The 22227-nt window shown below is 45.6% G+C and overlaps 1 protein-coding gene across 1 annotated transcript in view; it reads left to right on the forward strand.

Annotated features, from left to right (window-relative positions):
• NTPCR (nucleoside-triphosphatase, cancer-related) overlaps positions 1-22154 on the forward strand; it is a 270951-nt gene extending 248797 nt beyond the window's left edge. Inside the window, exons 4-5 of the mRNA XM_088457416.1 lie at positions 13189-13398; positions 21019-22154. Coding sequence (XP_088313542.1) covers positions 13189-13398; positions 21019-21087 — 279 coding nt within the window. The 3' untranslated portion in view covers positions 21088-22154. The remainder of the gene's footprint in view (positions 1-13188; positions 13399-21018) is intronic.
• Positions 22155-22227: the final 73 nt, after the last annotated feature.

The following is a 22227-nucleotide window of genomic DNA, read 5'->3' on the forward strand; positions in this document are numbered from 1 at the left end:
CTACGAAATATAGAATATATGCAAAAGTATATACCGGCGCTAGATAGAGTTGCTGTTTATAATTAAAACACAGATGGGTGTGCAATATAAATCACATTTCTACTTCAGGGTCCATTGGGGTATAGGTGTGACGTCAGTCGCAGGGCACCAAAGAGTTAAGCTTTCAGCCTCCCAGGATGCACTAGGTCCCCCTCCTATACCCCGCCCCCGGGCCAAGGCACCTCAGTTTAGTTTGGTGCCCGGCCGGAGTCGGGTGCACCTGTTGGAGTGGGGGCTAGAAGAGCCCCTGAAGCTTTTTCTTCATGCAGCTGTGGCTGCACATCTGGATGAACAGCATGGACAGTCAGTCCTGACGTCCATGCTGTCTTCCCTACACCCCGCCGGTACCAGAACGCCGGTACTGATCCGGGGATGCTGGTGGGCGTCTGGGGTCACAGCTAGCGGTGACCCCAGATGCTCCGGACCATGGCCGGATTCAAGGGGGACAGAGGTAAGCAGCGGGGTCCCGCGGTGGGTCCCCGCTGATCACATGGTCCTAAGTCCCCAGGCAGGGGGCTCCCTGGGGACTGGCTGCAGCGTGGAGCCAGGCGACCAACCTGCGCTTCCACTACCCCCTGGGACAGCGGACCGCAGCAGAGCGGTAGCGCTGCGGCGTCCCAGGGGTTAAATGCATGCCAGGGGAGCGCGCCTTCCCTGTCTCACAGCCGGCGCCTCCCCCGCTGCACACAGCTCTCTCTGCACTGTGCTGACTGGTCCTGTGTCAGCGCTCCTCCCCCAGGCCAGCTTCTCTCTGCTCCTCGGCGGCCATCTTCTCTGCAACGCATGGTGAACGCTGCTGGAAGTCTGGAAGGAAGCATCGTGGTCTGGGTCCCCCCGCATACCTCTCCTCCGCTGTGGCTCAGGTCTGTGTATGCAGCGCTGTGTCCTACCAGGCCCTGTGTCTGTGTAGTTGAGTGATCAGCGCTGTTAGTGCAGGAATTGTTATTTCTCTGCATTGTATGTGACTGTGCTAGCGCTGCCTGTAACTTTTCTTCTCTAAACTGTCAGCTTTATTACTGTCCCTGTTCTTTCTGCTAAAGCCCTAGCGGTGCGGTGCTGCAGGGTGGTCTCTCGCCTATTTAATACTTAATTGGTGAGAGAGGTCACATACGTGGTGCCATCATGTCTGAAAGTGATTTTCCCCTCCGGCTACAGTGTACCACGTGCAAAGTACCGTTAGCGGAGGGGGAGGGTAGCGCGGAGGGCCTTTGCCGGCAGTGTTTGTCCATGGCGCGGCCTATTACGGTTACAGCACCGGTACAGGAGCCGCCCTGGGCTTGTTTCGCTCAGGCGTTAACAGCTTTAGTGGGCCAGTTAGCTCCGCAGCCCGCGTTTACTCCGATGGGTTTGTCCCAGCAGTCTGTGGTGTCGTCACCCATGCAGGGGTTCCCACGACAATTGGTGGTACCCCACAGTCTCCCTATTTCCCCGCTCCCGGGTTCTCAGGAGCCAGCGTGGGTTAACTCCCTGACGAGTTCTGTACAGCACTTGTCGGATGTGTTGCAAGGGGAGTCTGTGATGCGGCCTCATAAAAGGCCGGTGGCGTCTCTGTCCGCTCCTTATGAGGATGACGAAGGGACGTCTGATGATGGGGAGATTCTGGATCCTTACGATCAGGAACCTCTCCACAGTAAGGACGCTGATGCAAAGTCCAAGGTATATATTCCTGGACTTAATCGGGCGGTCCGCACAGCCTTGGTGATTGAGGACGAAGTTCCCCCAGCGGCTAAATCTAAGTATGCCTTTTTCAAAGATGTGAAGGGCGATGCCACAGTCTTTCCTCTTTCGGGTCAGTTGGTGGACCATTTAGAGGAGGCGTGGAAACAACCTGGCAAAAGATACCAGCCGCAGAGACGCCTGGCGGTGGCTTATCCGTTCGCGGATAATTATTTTGCTAAGTGTGAATCCCCTCCACAGGTGGATTCTCACGTGACCCGTCTTGTCCGTAGTGCCACATTGCCGATGCCATCCATGTCCTCCCTTAAGGATGCTACGGACCGCAAGGTAGAAATCTGCCTGAAGTCCGCTTATTCCCTTGCAGGGGGGGCATCACGGCCGGCTATGGCCATTTGCTGGGTTGCCAGAGCGATGGAGCGCTGGGCGGATTCATTAAAGGCTTCTTTTGAATCCGACTGTCCGGCCGAACAGGCGGAGTTGATTGTCAATCTCCGTGATTCGGCCACCTACATCAACGAGGCGGCTCTAGACATTAGTACTCTGGTGTCTAGAATTTCTTCAGCAGCGGTAGCTGCTCGTCGCACCTTGTGGCTGCGATCCTGGAAGGCGGACGCAGATCCAAGAAAGGTCTGGAAGCGTTGCCATTTACCGGAGAAGTTCTCTTCGGTCCGAATCTGGATAAGATTGTGGCCACGCTGGTGGCAGCCAAATCTGCTTGTCTCCCGTCGGCCGCTGCTCCTTCTGGTTCTGGACCATCGTCCTTTCGGTCATCTAGGGCCCAGGGCAGGCCCAAACCACAGTCGTTTCCTCGACAGGCTGGCCCTAAGAAATCGGTCAAGCCCCGGAAACAGGCATGGAGTACCAGACGTCCGGCCCCCAAGCCAGATGACAAGCCTGCGGCCTGACGGTCCGGGTCTCCCCTTGGGGGATCCCAGGGTGGGAGGCCGCCTGCTGCAGTTCTCCCGGTGTTGGTCGTTCACTACGACAGACACTTGGGTTCTGGAGGTGGTCTCTCACGGGTATGCCCTCTCCTTCCGGCACAGACCCCCGGCTCGATTCTTCACCACGGGTCTACCATCAGACCGGAACAAGGCTACGGAGCTGCGGAAGGTATTGCACACTATGCTCCAGGCTGGAGTTATAGTGCCTGTTCCATTCTCCCAGAGGGGCCAGGGTGTCTATTCAAATCTATTTTTGGTACAGAAACCCAATGGGTCATATCGTCCGATTCTCAACCTCAAAGCACTCAAAAAGTCTTTGCGGGTCCCGAAGTTTCGGATGGAGACCCTACGGTCCATCATTCTGGCGCTGGAACCTGGGGACTACATGGTGTCATTGGACATACAGGACGCTATGGCGGTCATGGCGGCTTCTCTGCGGCTGCAAGGAGTCCGCATGTTGCCGTACTTGGACGACCTGTTATTGGTGGCAGGATCTCCAGAGCTCCTGTTACACCACTTGGACCTGACCATTGCACTGCTGCAACGGCACGGCTGGCTAATCAACTGGCAGAAGTCCACTCTAATCCCGTCTCGGAGGATTCTGCATCTTGGAGCCTTATTGGACTCGGGACAGCAAAGGATCTTCGTGACGGAGGACAAGATCTCTGCTTTACAGTCAAGGGTGCGCAGTTGTCTGCACAGCCGCCGGGTGTCCTTACACTCGGCGATGAGGTTACTGGGCTCCATGGTGTCGGTGTTCGACATGGTGGAATACGCCCAGTTTCACTCCAGACCTCTGCAGCACCTCATCCTGTCCAAGTGGAACGGGCTGCCTCAGTCTCTGAAGTTCCAGACGATTGTGCTCACCCCGGAGGTTCGCCTGTCCCTTGCGTGGTGGTTAAAGACGACCCACCTCAACAAGGGACGTCCGTTCTGGGTTCCAAATTGGGTCCTGTTGACAACGGACGCCAGTCTTCGGGGCTGGGGAGCAGTTTCGGGTCCACACTTGTTCCAGGGCAGGTGGACACCGACAGAAGCGGAGCTTCCAATAAATATCTTGGAACTCCGTGCGGTCTTCAATGCTCTCCTGCAGGCACAGCGGTTTCTCCAGGGTCACCCGGTGCAGGTCCAGTCGGACAATGCTACCACCGTGGCCTACATAAACAGGCAAGGAGGAACTCGCAGTCGGGCGGCTCTCGTAGAGGTCTCTCGGATCCTGGTTTGGGCGGAGCGCAATCTTCCGGCCATATCAGCGGTCTTCATCCCGGGAGTGCTAAATTGGGAGGCGGACTTTCTAAGTCGCCAGGACGTTCATCCAGGGGAATGGTCCCTGCACCCGGACGTTTTTCAACTACTGGTGGACAGGTGGGGTCTTCCAGAAATCGACCTCATGGCGTCCCGGCACAACAACAAGTTGCCGGTGTACGGGTCTCGCACAAGAGACGAAGCGGCGTCTCTGGTGGATGCTCTGTCCGTCCGGTGGACGTTCAGGTTCGCATACCTGTTCCCTCCGGTCTCCCTTCTTCCACGGGTAATCCGGAAATTCAAACAGGAAGGAGGGACGCTCCTGTTGATAGCTCCCGCGTGGCCCAGACGGCACTGGTTCTCAGACCTTCAGGGTCTGTCCGTGGACAGTCCTCTGCGGTTGCCGCTACGACCGGACCTTCTGTCTCAGGGTCCTTGTCTTCACCCGGACCTGACTCGGCTGTCTTTGGCGGCGTGGCTGTTGAGACGGCCATGCTGAGGTACTGGGGGTTTTCCAGCTCTGTGGTGCGTACCATGTTACGAGCTCAGAAACCGTCTTCCGCGAGGATATACCATCGCGTGTGGCATACGTTCTTCCAGTGGTGTCGACCGAGAGGTTATGCACCGCGGGAGTTTCGTCTGTCTCGGATTCTCGCCTTCCTGCAAGCGGGACTAGATCATGGGCTTCGCCTTGCTTCTTTGAAGGTACAGGTTTCGGCCCTATCTGTCTGGTTTCACCGTAGGATTGCTACAATCCCGGATGTGCGCACCTTTATGCAAGGTGTTCTCCGTATTCAGCCGCCCTTTGTTCCACCTGTGGCGCCTTGGGATTTGGCTGTGGTCCTGAGGGCTCTCCAAGGACCGCCGTTTGAACCACTGGGCTCAGTGGATATTAAATGGCTAACAGCTAAGACTGTTTTCCTTCTGGCCGTTGCTTCAGCCAGACGTGTTTCTGAGTTAGGGGCTCTTTCTTGTAGACCCCCTTTCTTGGTTCTTCATGGGAACAGGGCAGTGCTCCGCACTCGGCCCGAGTTTCTTCCCAAAGTTGTTTCCCAGTTTCATGTTAACGAGGAAATAGTTGTTCCGGCCTTTAACTCACCGGGTCTTTCCGTGGGTGAGGCCTCTTTGGATGTTGTGCGGGCATTAAGGACTTATGTTGACCGCACTTCTTTGTTTAGGAAGTCGGACGCTTTGTTGTCCTCTATGGCTTCTGTAAAAAGGGTTGGCCTGCTTCAAAGCAAACTTTGGCAGCCTGGATCCGTATGGCTATTTCTGAAGCTTATCTTCATGAAGGCCTACCGGTCCCTCCTTCTCTGAAGGCTCATTCCACTAGGTCTGTGGGTCCTTCGTGGGCAGCTCGACGTGGTGCCTCGGCAGTTCAGATCTGCAAGGCTGCTACGTGGTCTTCTGTCCATACCTTCGTGAGGTATTACAGGTTTGACACCTTCGCCTCTCAGGATGCTTCCTTCGGGCGGCGGATTCTCCTTTCTGCACAGGAGCGTCCCCACCCTTAAAGGATACTGCTTTGGGACATCCCCAAGGTATCCTGTGGATACCCTATGGACCCTGAAGTAGAAAATATGAGATATGGTAAGAACTTACCCTTGTTATCTCTATTTCTACGAAGTCCATAGGGTTCCACAGGACTCCCGCCCTGTCGCACCTGTGCTGCAGATGGGCTTTGCTCTGGTCACCGGTTTTCCGTCTCCCTCTGGTGAGAATGTGATTCTTGTATGTGTCCAGATCTTTGTTCTCTCTCTTCCTTCTCCTCCTCCGGCCTATGGCTTGGTAACTAACTGAGGTGCCTTGGCCCGGGGGCGGGGTATAGGAGGGGGACCTAGTGCATCCTGGGAGGCTGAAAGCTTAACTCTTTGGTGCCCTTCGACTGACGTCACACCTATACCCCAAGGTATCCTGTGGAACCCTATGGACTTCGTAGAAATAGAGATAACAAGGGTAAGTTCTTACCATATCTCATATTTTATTTCATGATAGTGCCATAGAGCATATGTAAAAATGAAAAACATAACATATAAAATCCCTATATCTGAGGAGCATATGATTCAATGTCCAAATAAAATAGTTAATGGGGAACTGTTTGATCCAATTGTTACGACACTATGATGTGGACTAGTGTATATTCCATATGCAGGGTCCAGCAAATATTTACCAAGTGGAGTGTCCTGATTGCTCAGTCCAGAAGGTATCTCCTGTGTCCAAAATCCTGTTGGTGTAAGCACAGAATGTAGACTGGATAGGACCCACTTGTAGCTGCTTCCCTTTAATGGTGATAACCGGTGGTCCAATTTTCATGTATCAAAGTGTCCAAGATGGTATATTGATGTTGTCCCCAAAACGGTATGCGATGGAAATAAGGCTTAACGCGTTTCGCTGGCCAATATGTATCCAGCTTCTTCAGAAGCATATCTCCAGTGTGTTATTCAAGCTCCTTAAATACCCTGTTCTTTATCAATTAGGGCAAACAGCTGCATATCAATTAAAACACTCAATTGCACACACATCCGTCATTATAAAATATATATACTCACAAATTGCCAGTGCAACAAGTATCTTAGTCTGACTAAGTGAGCCTCTTCACTGAGCTCCGTGAGTATTTGCTACCATCCAGCAAATACTTCTCCAAATGGCTGCCCAGCCTCTCCAAGCAGTCCGTACTGCCACCATTTCCAAATGGATTCCCATCTGCTCCAAGCAGTCTGTACTATCACCATTCTCCAAACAGCTTCCCAGCTGCACCAAATAGCTCCTGTGCTACCATTCACCTTACGGCTTCCCAGCCACACCAAGTAGCTCCCGTGCTACCACCATTTACCTTACGGCTTCCCAGCCACACCAAGTAGCTCCTGTGCTACAACCATTCACCTTACGGCTTCCCAGCCACACCAAGTAGCTCCCGTGCTACCACCATTCACCTTATGGCATCCCAGCCGCACCAAGTAGCTCCCGTGCTAACACTGTTTACCTTGCAGCTTCCTAGCCACACCAGGCAGCTTCCGTGCTGTGACCAGCTTTCAGCCATCCTTCTACACGCACTCATAAGTATCTACAGTTTTATACTCTTTCATGCATAGAAACTTCATCAAACCAAGTCTCCTCCAGAGAGCATATGAGTTTAATAGTACAGGTCCAAGACCCAGCCTGGGAACAGCCTCAAAATCCCATGACTGTGACATTGAGATTGCATTTAAGAATGCTTGTAATGTTGAATTTCTCAGCCGTCTTAAAATAAAGTGATTTTTATGCCACCATTAACCACATGTTTACATGTCAAACATTTATCCCTACCACATTTAAATAATCTTTGGGTTTAGGTGGCAACAATTCATGATGTTTGGTGTTGATTCTTGTAGAGCAGTAATGCTTCTGATGGGGAAAATACTCTGAATTATACTGAATAATAAAGGCTAATGACCTATCCGAAGCTCCTTGGGTACAGATTGAAAACTTACAGTACATCTGGGAGTTATTTTTCGATAGAAGTAAAGCTCTATAATTTGATCATGCCTCATCTAGAGCTTTGTCAAGGATGTACAGGGGATAGCCTTTTTGAAGAAAAGCCATATACATATCTTGACTTTGAGTCAGGAAAGAAGAATCTGTAGAACAGTTCCTCCTAGGAAGGAGGAACTGTTCTTTAGATATGGTAAAGGAATAGGAAAGTGCGCTCAACTGATCGGGATTAATGTTGGTTTATTCAGAAATGAGATTATTAGACTAAAGTGTAAAACAAATCTTATTTGTTAACTCATAAAATGATAAAATGTGTTTAAACCCCTATTGTTAATGTAGAGGAAATAACGCAGTAACAATTGTAATGGCCCCTACTCCCCTACTTACTGTGGGGGGTCAATTTCTCCTTTAGTAATGACTCACCATACTGTATGATTTCTGCTCTTGGCAGCTATCATACATTCCCCTGGGTGTGTCTGCAGAAGTAAATGCACAGGTCCCAATGTGTATCGGCCTCTTATTGGCCTTCCTCAGGGGGGGAAGGTATGTCCTTTAGGTATGTTGTCTGTCCAGGGTCTATAATGACTGCTCTTATAGTGTAGATCATTTTGACAATCCACATCATTGACATTAGTGGAAGAATATAATTTCCCATCAGAAACACTAAAGGTGATATCAAAATAGTTGATCATAGTAAAATCAAATGTATGAGTGAATTTCACACCAAACATGTTTTAATTTAAGTAATGAACAAAGTGAGGCATCCAAACCTCCATCCCAAATAATAAAAATATCATCTATATAACGACCATACAAGACCAGGTTAAAGTTTACATTGTTCTGACTAAGACACATCAGTGCAGTACAGTACTTGTTGTTTCCTTTGCCATTGTAAAAAGCCTGACACTTTGCTTTGCAGTAGCTGTTGAAGCTGTATATACATACATAAACAGTACTGTACAAAAGTTTTAGGTAGGTGTGGAAAAATGCTGCAAAGTAAGAATGCTTTCAAATATTGATTTGATTTACATTTCTCTTCTGGTCATTCCCTTTGCATTTTGTTAATTGAACTAACACATATTTCTGAAAACATTCTTACTTTTCTGCATTTTTTCCACACCTGTCTAAAGCTTTTGCACAGTACTAATATATATATATATACCGTATACATATATATATATATATATATATATATACACACATACAGCAGGTAAAATAAGTATTTAACACATCAACATTTTTCTCAGTAAATATATCTAATGGAACTATTGTAATGAAATGTTCACCAAATGTCAGCAATGGTATGTAGTCAGGAAGCCGGTGGTCAAAATGCCGACCTCCGGCTTCCCGACTGTCAAATCCTGGCATGGGACTAATGATAGGTGTTGAAATCCCGACGCCTATCATTATCCACCTGCCGAAATCCCAACGCCCGGCATACCGATCGTTGGAAAGCCGGGCATTGAGAGTGGATAGGCGTGGAGGGGAGGGTTAGGTTTAGGAGCTCCTGGGGGGACTTAGGGCATGGTTCCCCCCGACAGGGTTAGGCTAGGGGAAGGTGGGTTAGGGTTAGGCACCCCTGGGGGAGGTTAGGGTCAGGGACACCCCTGGGGGGTTAGGTTTAAGGCAACCCTGGGGGGAGGTTATGCTTAGGCACCCTTAAGGGAGGGTTAGGGGAGAAAGGTGTAGGGATAGCCTGTCGGGATCTTCACCGATCGGGCTGCCAGCATTGGGCTTTCAACCACCTAATGTCCGGCGGTCATTCATACTGATTCCATAAGCAACAACCCATGCAATCCACATATGCAAAGAAATCAATCTATAGTTGTCCATAAATTAAGTTATGTGTAATAATGTGAAATGACACAGGGAAGAAGATAGAACACATAAAGAAAGGGAGGTGCAAAAAGGCATGGAAAGCCGAGACACCAGCTGAAATCTATCAGTAATCTATCAGTAAAAGCAATCCTGCCCCTTGTTAGAGCAAATTAATATAAGCTTGTTCAGTCTCAACTGATGTCTCATTACCAAGGTGTCACGTGAGAAACATCTCATGATGAGTAAAAGCAAAGAGCTCTCTCAAGACCTTTACAACCTTATTGTTGCAAAACATACTGATTGCATTGCTTACAGAAGGATTTCTTAACTGAATGTTCCAGTGAGCACTGTTGGGGCCATAATCCGGAAGTGGAAAGAACATAATTTCACCATAAACTAGCCACGACCAGGTGCTCCTCGCAAGATTTCTAGAGTGAAAAAAATTATCAGAAAAGTAGTTCAAGAGCCAGGTACCACTTGTGGAGAGCTTCAGAAAGACCTGGAATTAGGAGGAACAATTGTTTCAAAGAAGGCAATAAGTAATCCACTCAACTGCCATGGCCTGTATGTACATGTAACAGTGTATGTATTAAAATAAATATATATAAATTAATATTAACTACTTATTCCAGAGTTCAAGAGAGCTCAAAAACCAGTTTATCAGGGTCCACATTAGCATTTGAATACATATAGCCACAGTTCACACACAGCCTCAAAACAGAAGGCCCTGGCTTTTCTTGTAGCACAGAAAGGATTGAATTACCCACTTCCTGTACACACCTCCCAGGTAAGAGCTGGGAGTTGGAAGCCAAAAGGAATGTAAGACACACTGGGAACACACGCTGGCACACACACTTGCAGAGAGATACGAAGGACAGCAGACTTCCCCCCCAGAAGGCTGCCAAGATGGGCCTATGTACTCCAGGAAAAATGGCTATGTATATTTTTAAATAATGTGGTTAAACTGTACAGTAGTTAGCTTATATGGGTATTTGTAATAACAACATACAAATGGATTAAAAACATAGTTTTGGTTAAACATATGGATTTGGCTTATATGGTTAAATATATATAATATGATACATGGTAACGGTTAAGTCTGTACTGTAGTTAGTTATATGGATACTTAATGTAAATCTGTAACAAGTTTGTAGTGATCTGATAAATGAATTCGTAATTCGGTATTGGTCAATTATATTGTAATAAGTCCATAAGTAGTATACACTGTTTGTTAGTTTATACTTTGTGAAATATTGTATAATGGAATCTGGTTGAAATATTGTAGTTTATGGAATGTGTATATTTCATGTTGAAATTGGCTAGTAATTGTAGTTCCATAAGAGTTGTGGATTACTAGCCATATTATGATAATATTGTGAAGTTACATACTGTCATAGTTTTGGGATTGTATAGTACAAATAGGTTTGTTATTAGTAAAAACCGTGTGGAATGGAGTCTGCAGTCAATATGGCTGCCAGCATGAGGCTTGTAAACAAAGGAAGTCCATGTGCTTCTAGTTTTCACTCTACTGTAGGTCCAGTGGCAGGCATGGTGCCGGACCTAGAGTTAGGGCACTTTTGTGTGCGCCCGAATAGGGGGCATGACCAAAGAAAAGGGGGCCTTTTTTTATGATGCGTCCCCTTTTTGTCACTCCTGTGGGAGTGTACGGCACTAATGGACATGCGGGCAGCCCCCAAGCGCTGCGGTCACTGTGAATGGATGCCAGGCGCATGCACCTGGCGTCTATTCACCGGCTGTGACTGCTGCGGTGCCGTTTTGACCACCCGCAGGACACAGCAACCCGCGGGTGGAGGCAGAACCTGCAAGCTGTCTCAGCGGGCCGCCGCGCTGGAGGGCAGGGCGCGTTCTTCCCTTCAGAAATCGGGCAGGGCGTGGCACCCCACTAAAACAGCCTAGCAGGAACACTATGCTTCCCCTCCCCCTTCCCATGTGCTTGAACAATAGCACTGCCTGGGAAAGATAGGTATGGTATGTGCTGCATACTGGTATTTTAGCTGTTATGTGGTGCTTACTAGAGATATTTGATGGAAATGGCATAGTTGAACATAAGAGAGGACCGAGGAATCAGCTCATATGTATCATACAATGTTATTATAGTATCTGAATAAGTTTGTTTAGTATCATGGATGTAACCATAGGCTGGTATCAGTGTTATATCATGGAAGTTGAATTAATAACAGCTGTGAATTGGATAAGGATGACCCCCAAATACCAAGATGGAGTCTGCAGTTTTGTTAAATATGGCTGCCACCATGTGGGTTAGACAATGGCATTACATGTGATACTTCCTTCCCCTTCCCCCATTGAATAAGATGGCTATATTAGATACTGGAATACAATATAATGTAATGTTTTGTCTGAAGATATCACACAGTTGTGGTGTGTGAAAATAGTATAACAATCTGCAGACAATATCCAGTTTGCATATTATGGATATATATGTAAGTTACTGGATGCATTATATTGGTATTACAGAACATGGCATTATGGGAGTCTTCAATGTGAGTTTTCTTACATTCAAAATGGAGTTTTGTCTAGGGACCATGAGATTTAGACAATAGAATCCATGCGGCCTTACCATCCCCCTTACATTTCTCTGCATATCTGTACACACACACCCTTAAGTATTATGTCAGGTGCGATGAGCTCCACATGTCACTTATAGGTATAGTATCTGCATATTGCAAGAATAATTCTTATCCCCTATAAAAACACATAATAAGAGCACAACATAAATAACTCTCACCATGCTTTCTTAGCAACCATCTTGAATTCTCTCTCTGTCTCTCTCTCTCCCCTCTGATTGTATTTTGACTAGTATTGTAAAGTTTAAATACTGTTTTATGAACATCAATCCGGGTCTCGTGCATGCGCACGATGGAGCCGGCTCCATCATGCGCATGCGCACTGGCCCACCATCGACCCGGTTGCGAGCGCACAGCGCTTGCGACCGGGTCTGAATCAGGCCCAGAGTTCAAAGAAGAGGCCCACGGAGCCTTCAAGATTTGAAAACTGTGTGAAAGAAAGGGCCATAATCACACATGAGTAATGCATGCAACTAGTTTCTCCATACAGGAGGCATCTTGAAGCTGTCATTACCAACAAAGGCTATTGTACGATGTATTAAATAAATTTCAGTAAGCGTGTTCAATACTTTTTCCCTGTATCATTTCAGATTATTACACATAATTTATCAACATCTATGATTTAATTTATTTGCATGTGTGGATTGCATGGGTTGTTGATGACATTTGGTGAAAATTTCATTCAATAGTCACATTGCAAATATATTTATAGAGAAAAATGTTGATGTGTTCAATACTTATTTTGCCTGCTGTATACATAATATGCTATGTAGTTTTAATCCCAGCTGCCGGGATGCAGGTGTTCAGAATCCCAGTGCCAGCATCCTGATGGTAAGTAGTGGGCTTAGGGGGAGGGTTAGTGTTAGGGGTTAGGCATTAGGGGCGAGAGTTAGGTTTAGGCTGCAGGGAAGGAAGTTAGGTTCAGGCAATAGGTGGGAAGGTTAGGTTTAAACTGTGGGGAGGGAAAGTTAGGATACTTAGTGACAGGTTTTGGTACCCTAACCCTGTTGGGATGCCAGTGTCAGGATTCTGACTGCCAGGATTCCAAGTGCGGTACAACAAATGACAAGAGCTAGTGGCTCCTATAAACTGACATTTCAATGGAGAATATACATTTTCCTTTTTACTGGAGACATTCAGAACCAGTCAACCATCTGAATAACAGTCTATTACATTTCTCTGGACAAAACACTCTCTGATTATTTTTTTATATACATTAAGTAATAGCCATGGGCTCAAAACTAATTCCTTTGTATGTGATTAGAGTAAGGATTATATTTACGAACCAATCCTTTTTGGGATTTATTTTATTTGAAATAAAAATCCAGCCTGGATGATGTAATGTATTTTCACAATTTCAAACAATTTGGTGTTTTCTATTTTTTTCTCAGCGGACATCTGAAGATACTGTGCACAAATCTGTGTGTGCTATAGATGAGATTGGAAAAATGGAGCTCTTTAGTCATTCATTTACTTATGTTGTACCTAAAATCTTGGATTGTACTGGCACTGTAGTACTCGGAACTATTCCTGTACCCAAAGGTAAACCGCTCCCATTTGTCGACAAAATAAGACAACGACAGGATGTTAAAGTGATTCAGGTATGTTAAAGCTTTCTACATTTATATCAATGTGCATGCAAAATTATTGTACCTATCATTGATTACATTTCATAATTACTGATTTATTCAAGACAGACTTGTGTCTATACTGAGCAGTTTCATTTTATTATTATTGTTTATTCAACATATTCATGCTTTTTAAAAAAAAATATTAATGATGGCTTGCTCTGGGTGTGATCAGAGGAAGATCGGCACACATCAGGATATACCATATACCAAAACAGAATGGGGCCAATATTCTCTCTTATTTTTCAAAATGTTTGAATAGAAATGTTTTCTTTGTGAGCAAACGGTTTTACAGTTATTAGTTATGAAAGATGAACAGGCAATGTGATGAATGAGAGAATTTTCTAGCAAATTTGCAGAGTGCAGGGGTGTTTCTAGAGAGGAGGGGGCCCGTGTGCAGTCTCCGACATGGGCCTCCTCCTCTCTGTCTGGCGGCCGGCAGCGCACTGAGCACCGGAGTTATAGACTCTGGGCACTAGAGTGCACCCAGAATCTATAGAGTATGCACAGGTCACCAGGAAAATGGCCACGGCTGCCATTTTCCCTGTACTGCGCCAGCGCAAACATCGGGAAGGTGGCAGCGGTGGCCATTTTCCAGTCGATTTTAGAGTGCCAGACCCCCGCCCATATAATGGGTGCAGGGTGTGCTGTGCGAGGCCCCCCTGGACCCAGGGGCCCGTGTACCCCACACACCCTGCACCCATTATAGATATGCCCCTGATGGGGTGTGACTGTGCTGGGAGGGAAGTTGTAAATGTGGACAGCACTGAGGCCATGAGTTCAATTACCGACATGTTTAAAAACCTGTGTAGGGTTCTCCAATGTTTGCTCCAGTTAACTCTCTGCTTTCTTCCCACACTACAAAACATACTGGAAGATTAATTGGCTTCTGACAAAAAATAACACTTGTGCATACTCCATTGCGTTTCAAGCATGCAAAGAAATTGTTCAAATTGTTCAACTGCGAAAACATCTGTATAGCGTAGAACTCTGGATCAGGCCCATAGTGCACACATACTGTGCAGTGCTTTACAGAGAATATTAAGCTGTGCATGCTTGAAACGCAGTAGAAAGTCTCCCTGCATGCGTACTGTAGTTTGAGACAGAAATCACAATGTCTCTGTGATTGCAAGGTTCTGAGTAGAACTTTGCAATCCATGGGTATTCCTGGGGAGGTAGCCAAAAGTGTTCACAAAAAGAGGCTGGTCTGTCAGCTGCGTTCTTAAACACAGAGGGGCCTATTCATCATACCTAAACTTTCTCTGGAGGTAATTAGGTTTAGAACTCACATGGAGTTCTACCTAATTACCAGAGGAATTCATCATTCCTCCTCCCCATAGCTATCTATTCCAAAAAGCTGTCATTTTTGTGATGACATAATTTCAGGAAATAGACAGTTATCCCTATCTACACTAACTTACCGCAGCTGAAATCCGTGCTGCGCATGCGCTGTTACATTCGTAAAACCAGCGCATGCGCAGCACTACCTACAGCTGCGGTAATTGTGTCCGCCCCCCTCTGCTCACCTCCCCCCTGTCCCCGGACTTACCTGCCCGCTGCAGCACCTCCAGTGGCTGGTCTGACACCTGTTTTCCCAGCTGACCACAGTAGTTTAGAAAAAAAATATATATTTTTTTTTTCTAAACTTTAATGTGTTCTGCTGGGAGAACACTTGTCAGACTAGCCTCCAGAGCCAGAGGATGGACCAGAGCACTGGATGGAGATGCCGTGGGACCTGTCCACGCTGACACAGGTGAGTGTCACCTGCTATTCGCCACCTCACAGTGGCGAATAGTAACTCAATCAAATTCCGAAAATACATACTTTTCGGAATTTGATGAATACCATAATTTCAATATCCCCATTCTAATGTATGGGGAAAGTGGAAATTAACGCAGGGGGACTTAACACAGGAGATATCAGTGATATCTCCTGTGTTAAGTCTCTTCATGAATACTAAAATAATGTTAATTAAGGAAAATGACCTTAAAAACGTTATTTTAATGTTGATGAATAGGCACCTCAATCACAGTCATAGAGGCCATCTTTAGAGAGAAAGTTGATCCAAAATCTGCACAGCCCAGCTCTTACTCGACGAGTTTATGTTCGTCTGATGTGACGTCCATGGTTGTGTGTTCTCATCCCTCAGCAGATCTGCACACAATGTACATAGGGAAAGTGGGTGTAGCAACATTCACAGTCCGTCGCACACTATTTCAGGAGGGAGTCTGTTGGCAGGCATTAGCATATTTTTGCTCCTAAATTGCGAGCGCAACTGGTGGGCTGCCTTTGGCGCACTAGGCAATCTGTTTTTATATTCTATTTTTCTCAAGAACCTAAGCAGCTTAGCAAATCAGTATTGTGACTACTGTTTCATTGAGACTTAATTTCATAGTAATTTACAGTACATCCGAAAAGTATTCAAAACACTTCACTTTTTCCACATTTTGTTATGTTACAGCCTTATTCCAAAGTGGAATACATTCATTTTTGTCCTCCAAATTTTACACATCATATCCCATAATGACAACGTGTAAAAAGTTTTTTTTGAGAATTTTGCAAATTTAATTAAAAAAAAAAAACACTAAGAAATCACATGTACATGCCTTTGCCATGAAACTCAAAATTGAGCTCAGGTGCATCCTGTTTCCACTGATCATCTTTGAGATGTTCCTACAGCTTAATTGTAGTCCACCTGTGGTAAATTCAGTTGATTGGACATGATTTTGAAAGGCATACACCTTCTATATAAGGTCCCACAATTGACAGTGCATGTCAGAGCACAAACCAAGCATGAAGTCCAAGGAATTGTCTGTAGACCTCCGAGATACGATTGTCTCGAGGCACAAATCTGGGGAAGGGTACAGAAAAATATCTGCTACTTTGAAGGTCCCAATGAGCACAGTGGCCTCCATCAACCATAAATGGAAGAAGTTCAGAACCACCAGGACTCTTCCTAGAGTTGACCTGCTTTCTAAACTGAGCAATCGGGGGAGAAGGGCCCTAGTCAGGGAGGTGACCAAGAACCCTATGGTCACTCTGTCAGAGCTACAGCATTCCTCTGTGGAGAGAGGAAAACCTTCCAGAAGGATAACCATCTCTGCAGCAATCCACCAATCAGGCCTGAATGGTAGAATGGCCAGACAGAAGCCACTCCTTAGTAAAAAGCACATTGCACTCCACCTGGAGTTTGCCAAAATGCACCTGAAGGACTCTCAGACCATGAGAGACAAATATTGAACTCTTTGGTGTGAATGCCAGGTGTTATGTTTGGAGGAAACCAGGAACCGCTCATCACCAGGCCAATACCATGCCTACAGTGAAGCATGGTGGTGGCAGCATCATGCTGTGGGGATGTTTTTCAGCTGCAGGAACTGATAGACTAGTCAGGATAGAAGGAAAGATGAATGCAGCAATGTACCGAGACATCCCAGATGAAAACCTGCTCCAAAGCTCTCTTGGCCTTAGACTGGGTCGATGGTTCAACTTTCAGCAGGACAATGACCCTAAGCAGACACCCAAGATATCAAAGGAGAAGCTTCAGGACAACTCTGCGAATGTCCTTGAGTGGCCCAGCCAGAGCCCAGACTTGAATCCAATTGATGTCTGGAGAGATCTGAAAATGGCTGTGCACCGACGCTTCCCATCTAACCTGATGGAGCTTGAGAGGTGCTGCAAAGAGGAATGGGCGAAACTGCCCAAAGATAGGTTTGCCAAGCTTGTGGCATCATATACAAAAAGACTTGAGGCTGTAATTGCTACAAAAGGTGCATCAACATAGTATTGGACAAAGGTTGTGAATACTTATCTACATTTGATTTCTTAGCTTTTGTTTTTTTAATTAAATTTGCAAAAATAATAAAAAAAACTTTGTAAACATTGTCATTACAGGGTATTGTGTGTAGAATTTTGAGGACAAAAATGTATTTATTCCATTTTGGAATAAGGCTGTAACATAACAAAATGTGGAAAAAGTGAAGCATTGTGAATACTTTACGGATGTACTGTAATTTGCTTACATTCAGTTGGGCTAAAGGTGTGGTGCCTTATTCCTGCTAGTAAAAAGGATCTACACCAACAAAATAGATTGAGAAAAAAAGAATAACAACTTCATGTACATCACCTTGGGCATGGTCGACATAATATACTGAAACCAAATTAAATATATATAAAACAAATTATTCCAATTGTGTGAGAAGTTATTCCTTTTAATCTTTTTGATAGGGACAGGGGTTGGAGCTGATATTGCAGGGCCAGATTATCGGTGGAGCGGACAAGACAGTCGCCCAGGAACCCCCACACATTGGAGGCCCCCATACTGCCACAATCACTGCTCTGGCACGGCCCTCCCTGCACTCTTTCTGGCAGCATCGGGCCAATGCAGCACACAGCATCACCCCTCCACTAACACAACCACATGATTTGGAAGAAAAGGCAGCTGACACCACTCACCATGTTCACTACAGCAGTACTGCAGAGTGGGTGACAACCAGGGCTGCTGACAGCTGCTCTGGGCCCATTTGACAGGATGCATGGCATAATAGCGGGAGGCGTGGCCACGCCCCCTTAGAAAAAAAAGTGAAAGGATAATTTTTCATTGAAGTGGCGCTGCGCGCTGGGGAGGAGGGGAGCGGTGTGCCTCTCAGTCCGGCGCACAGGGATTGGGGGGCACGATCAACATGATCGCTCCCCCAATAAGCATAGGAGACTGTTCCGGCTGCTGCTTTAGCAGCCACGATCAGTCTCCCAGTGCAGCTCAGCACACAACAGCGAGGGAGGGGGAGTGGTGCCGGACCTGAGCCCCCACCGGGCCCCTCCAGCAAGCCCGGGCCCAGGTAATTAGTACCTGCTCCCCCCCTCTCGGCACCCCTGGTGATCACCACTCCACTATACTACCACCGAAGCAGCTACACACAGAGGTCACCATACAGAGTGGTCATACACTACCCTGTTCAACCATTAGGCTGCCAGCTGTGCATTTAGGTGGAACATCTGGGGACTTCCACCCCATCTGAGGAATTGCACACATAGGGGCCTATTCATCATAACTAAACTTTCTCTGGAGGTAATTAGGTTTAGAACTTGCATGGAGTTCTACCTAATTACCAGAGGAATTCATCATTCCTCCTCCAATATTTGCGATGACAGCTTTTCAGGAAATAGTTATCCCTATCTACACTAACTTACCGCAGCTGGAATCTGTGCTGCGCATGCGCTGTTACATTCGTAAACCCAGAGCATGCATAGCACTACCTACAGCTGCGGTAATTTTGTGTCCGCCCCAACCCCCCTCCCCCCTCCGTTTTCCTCCCCCCGTCCCCTGTCTTACCTGCCCACTGCAGCGCCTCCGGTGGCTAGTCTGACACGTGTTCTCCCAGCTGACCACAGTAGTTTAGAAAAAAAATATAACTTTCTCTGGAGGTAATTAGGTTTAGAACTCGCATTGAGTTCTACCTAATTACCAGAGGAATTCATCATTCCTCCTCCCTATAACTATCTATTTCGAAAAGCTGTCATTTTTGCGATGACAGCTTTTCAGGAAATAGATAGTTATCCCTGTCTACACTAACTTACCGCAGTTGTAATCAGTGCTGCGCATGCGCTGCTAAATTCGTTAACCCAGCGCATTCGCAGCACTGCCTACACCTGCGGTAATTTTATGTGCCCACCCTCCCCCCTCCGCTCACATGCCCCCCCTCCGCTCTCCTCCCCCCTGTCCCTGACTTACCTGCTCGCAAAGCAGCCTCCGGCTCCATCTGTTATGCTGTCACGTGTTTTCCCCAGCAGAACTCAGTAGTTTAGAAAAAAAAAACTTTTTTTTTTTTTTCTAAACTTTATTGTGTTCTGCTGGGGAGAACACATGACAGCATAACAGGTGGAGCCAGAGGAGAGTCCAGAGCGATGGAGGAAGATGCTGGGGGACCTGCCCAGCTGAAAGCAGGTAAGTGTTACCTACTATACGCCACCTCACAGTGGTGAATAGTAACTCCATCAAATTCCGAAAATACATAATTTTCGGAATTTCATGAATATCATAATTTCCATATCCCCATACTAATGTATGGGGAGTGTGGAAATTAACGCAGGGGGACTTAGCAAAGAGATATCAGTGATATCTCCTGTGCTAAGTGTGTTTATGAATACTAAAATAATGTTAGTTAAGGAAAATGTCCTTAAAAACTTTATTTTAGTGTTGATGAATAGGCCCCATAGTGAAATGTTAGTTAAGGAAAATGTCCTTAAAAACTTTATTTTAGTGTTGATGAATAGGCCCCATAGTGAAATGTCAGTAATTGCTACACACCACGGATACCTGCACTAACTTCAATTGCTATCTCAGTTACCCACTATAGCATCCTCTAAATACCCACCTGCTGGACTCACAAAACATAAACCCTGAGAGCACTGACTCATTTTTTAACTAATATAAATGTAAATACCCAATCCAACTTACATCATTGCAGTGTCATTATTATCCTACTACTTCCTTATCAGCCATACTATAAATCCAGCCAAATACACACACCAGGTGCAGTGCTTTGACAAAGCAACCTATCTGTATCACAGTGTACTACATCATGTCCTTGATACTGCCAGGCATGGGTATTCCCTGCAGTGTCGAGGACATGATGTAGTATGCTGCTGGTCTGTAGTGGAGAGCCCAGACCAGTGGCCCCACAAGGGGGGTGCATGCCACATCGGGAGACACCATATTTGGAGGTGACACTCAGATAGAGTGGTGCCACTGAGCAGCTAGCAGCGGCAATGGATGATGCACACGTGTGCTTCATCAATTACACCCCCCTTGTGGTTGGAAAGGTTAGGGGCTTCCCAGCAGATTCTGGAACGCCGAGCAAGCCCCAATGTGACAACAATGGGTACATGACATGCAGTCACGCTTCCGAAATGGGACAACTCAGGCTGTGGTATCACAGACATGAGGCCAAGCCAACTCCCCATGCACCTTCGGGTGTTAGGAGGTGCCGGAGACCAGGTAATGGGCATATATGTGGTGATGGCTGCGGGGCATCAATTTTATTGGTGGGGGCCCCCACAAACCTTTATCTAGCCCTGAGATATTGTGATGGTTACGGCTCTTATTATTGTGCATAGAAATCACGCTGACAATTTATCTTATGGGGCCCAAATATTTCTAGTTACACCCCTGTGTTCATTATAAGGGCATTTATATGAAAGTTAACTATAAAAAAAGCCATGTTAATTTTGGTGAGGGGCATGGTGTTTGAGGGGCTATATACAAATTACTTATCAAATTAATCAGTACAGTCTTGTGGTGCATCATAATCACATAGCATTGTGACTAAGATGCATTTTTTGGGCAAAAAAAAGACAATTGACGCTAGCATGGGACCTTGCTCACCGAGAGGAGCAGTTTGGCATGATTGCATCAATAGTGTATGACGACACATATGTATAAAGCTATAATTTGGCATGTCACCGGAGAACAAAAGAATACAATTGACAAATTTTAACATAATTCCCACGTACTACAAAGTATATTGCAAGTATTATATTTTTGATTTAAATTAGATACAGCACAATGATTTATGGTTTGTATGTTTTATATTTTAGATTACGAGAGAAAATAGAGATGACCTACTACAAGAAATTGTGAATTTCATAAAGGACTGCTACAAATAAGAAGCTAAACAGTGCTTATATTTAGTGGAACTGAACATCAACTATTTATCATTGGTTTCTCTATTAAATGGAATATCTCTATTGATGTAAAAAACGCATAAAACATATTCATACCCTATGTTAATCTGTAGAATCTTTAATTAGTTATCCTATATTACCTTGACAAAAATTAATAATGTGATCCAATTTTGTTCTGCATTAGTTTTCTACAGTATAACATTCCTCTAAAATAAAAACAACCAAATACTTAATGCAGCTCATATAATACTCAAGCTTAAATACATTTACACATCTTAACTATGCCAGAAAATACATATATACTCTCAGACCATTTCTCATAATGTACCTAGCCTTTTGCATACCTCTCAGCATATACTATACACACTTTACACAATATGACATTTCTGTGCATTGAAAAAAGGAGGGTCTATTTATGAACATGCATCCCACTATTTATATCCATCAGATATATTTTTATCTGTAAGTATTCAAAGCTAGTGGTGGTGCACAGCAAGAGCAATAATGATAAACTGTTAGAAATAGAGAAAGAAGACTCTCAAAAAGTAGGGGCACTCTAGTTTAAATAGTTTAAAACTTTACATTTATTAATTTTACCAATAATTTAGATCATTACATAGACAACATAAATTGTTAAAAAAATAAGTACTTAGAAAATAGTGCTGGGTGTTCAGGTGCAATAATGGCGAAAATATAAGACATACTCAAATACACCAGGATTTATAATGAGGCACTGTCCTCAAATATTAGTAGCTCTGATTATTTTCAGATACAATATTGCTGCAACCCTTGTAATGCTCAAGGGATTAGCGATTATTGTGACTGTATTTATCTGTTTATAAAGAGGTATAGCAGAATGGTGTCAGCTGTATTCTGGATTCTGCTTCTCATTGTGTGCCATTAGACAGTGAACAGCAAGTGAGAGATCAGTACTAGCCACCATTCATGGAAACAATAGGAGACTACAGTACAGTTACCCAATCCTATAGATTCTGTTGTTAGCTGTTATGCCTCTAGGGAAGGGCTGGCCAACCCACAGCTCTCGAGCCACATGTGGCTCTTTCTGTGCTTTGCTGCAGCTCGCAATGGCCCCCACAGACCCCACAATGGCTTGGGGGTGCA

Source organism: Taudactylus pleione, unplaced genomic scaffold (genome assembly GCF_031769625.1).
Source record: "Taudactylus pleione unplaced genomic scaffold, aTauple2 ptg000760l, whole genome shotgun sequence".
NCBI classification, from domain to species: Eukaryota; Metazoa; Chordata; class Amphibia; order Anura; family Myobatrachidae; genus Taudactylus; species Taudactylus pleione.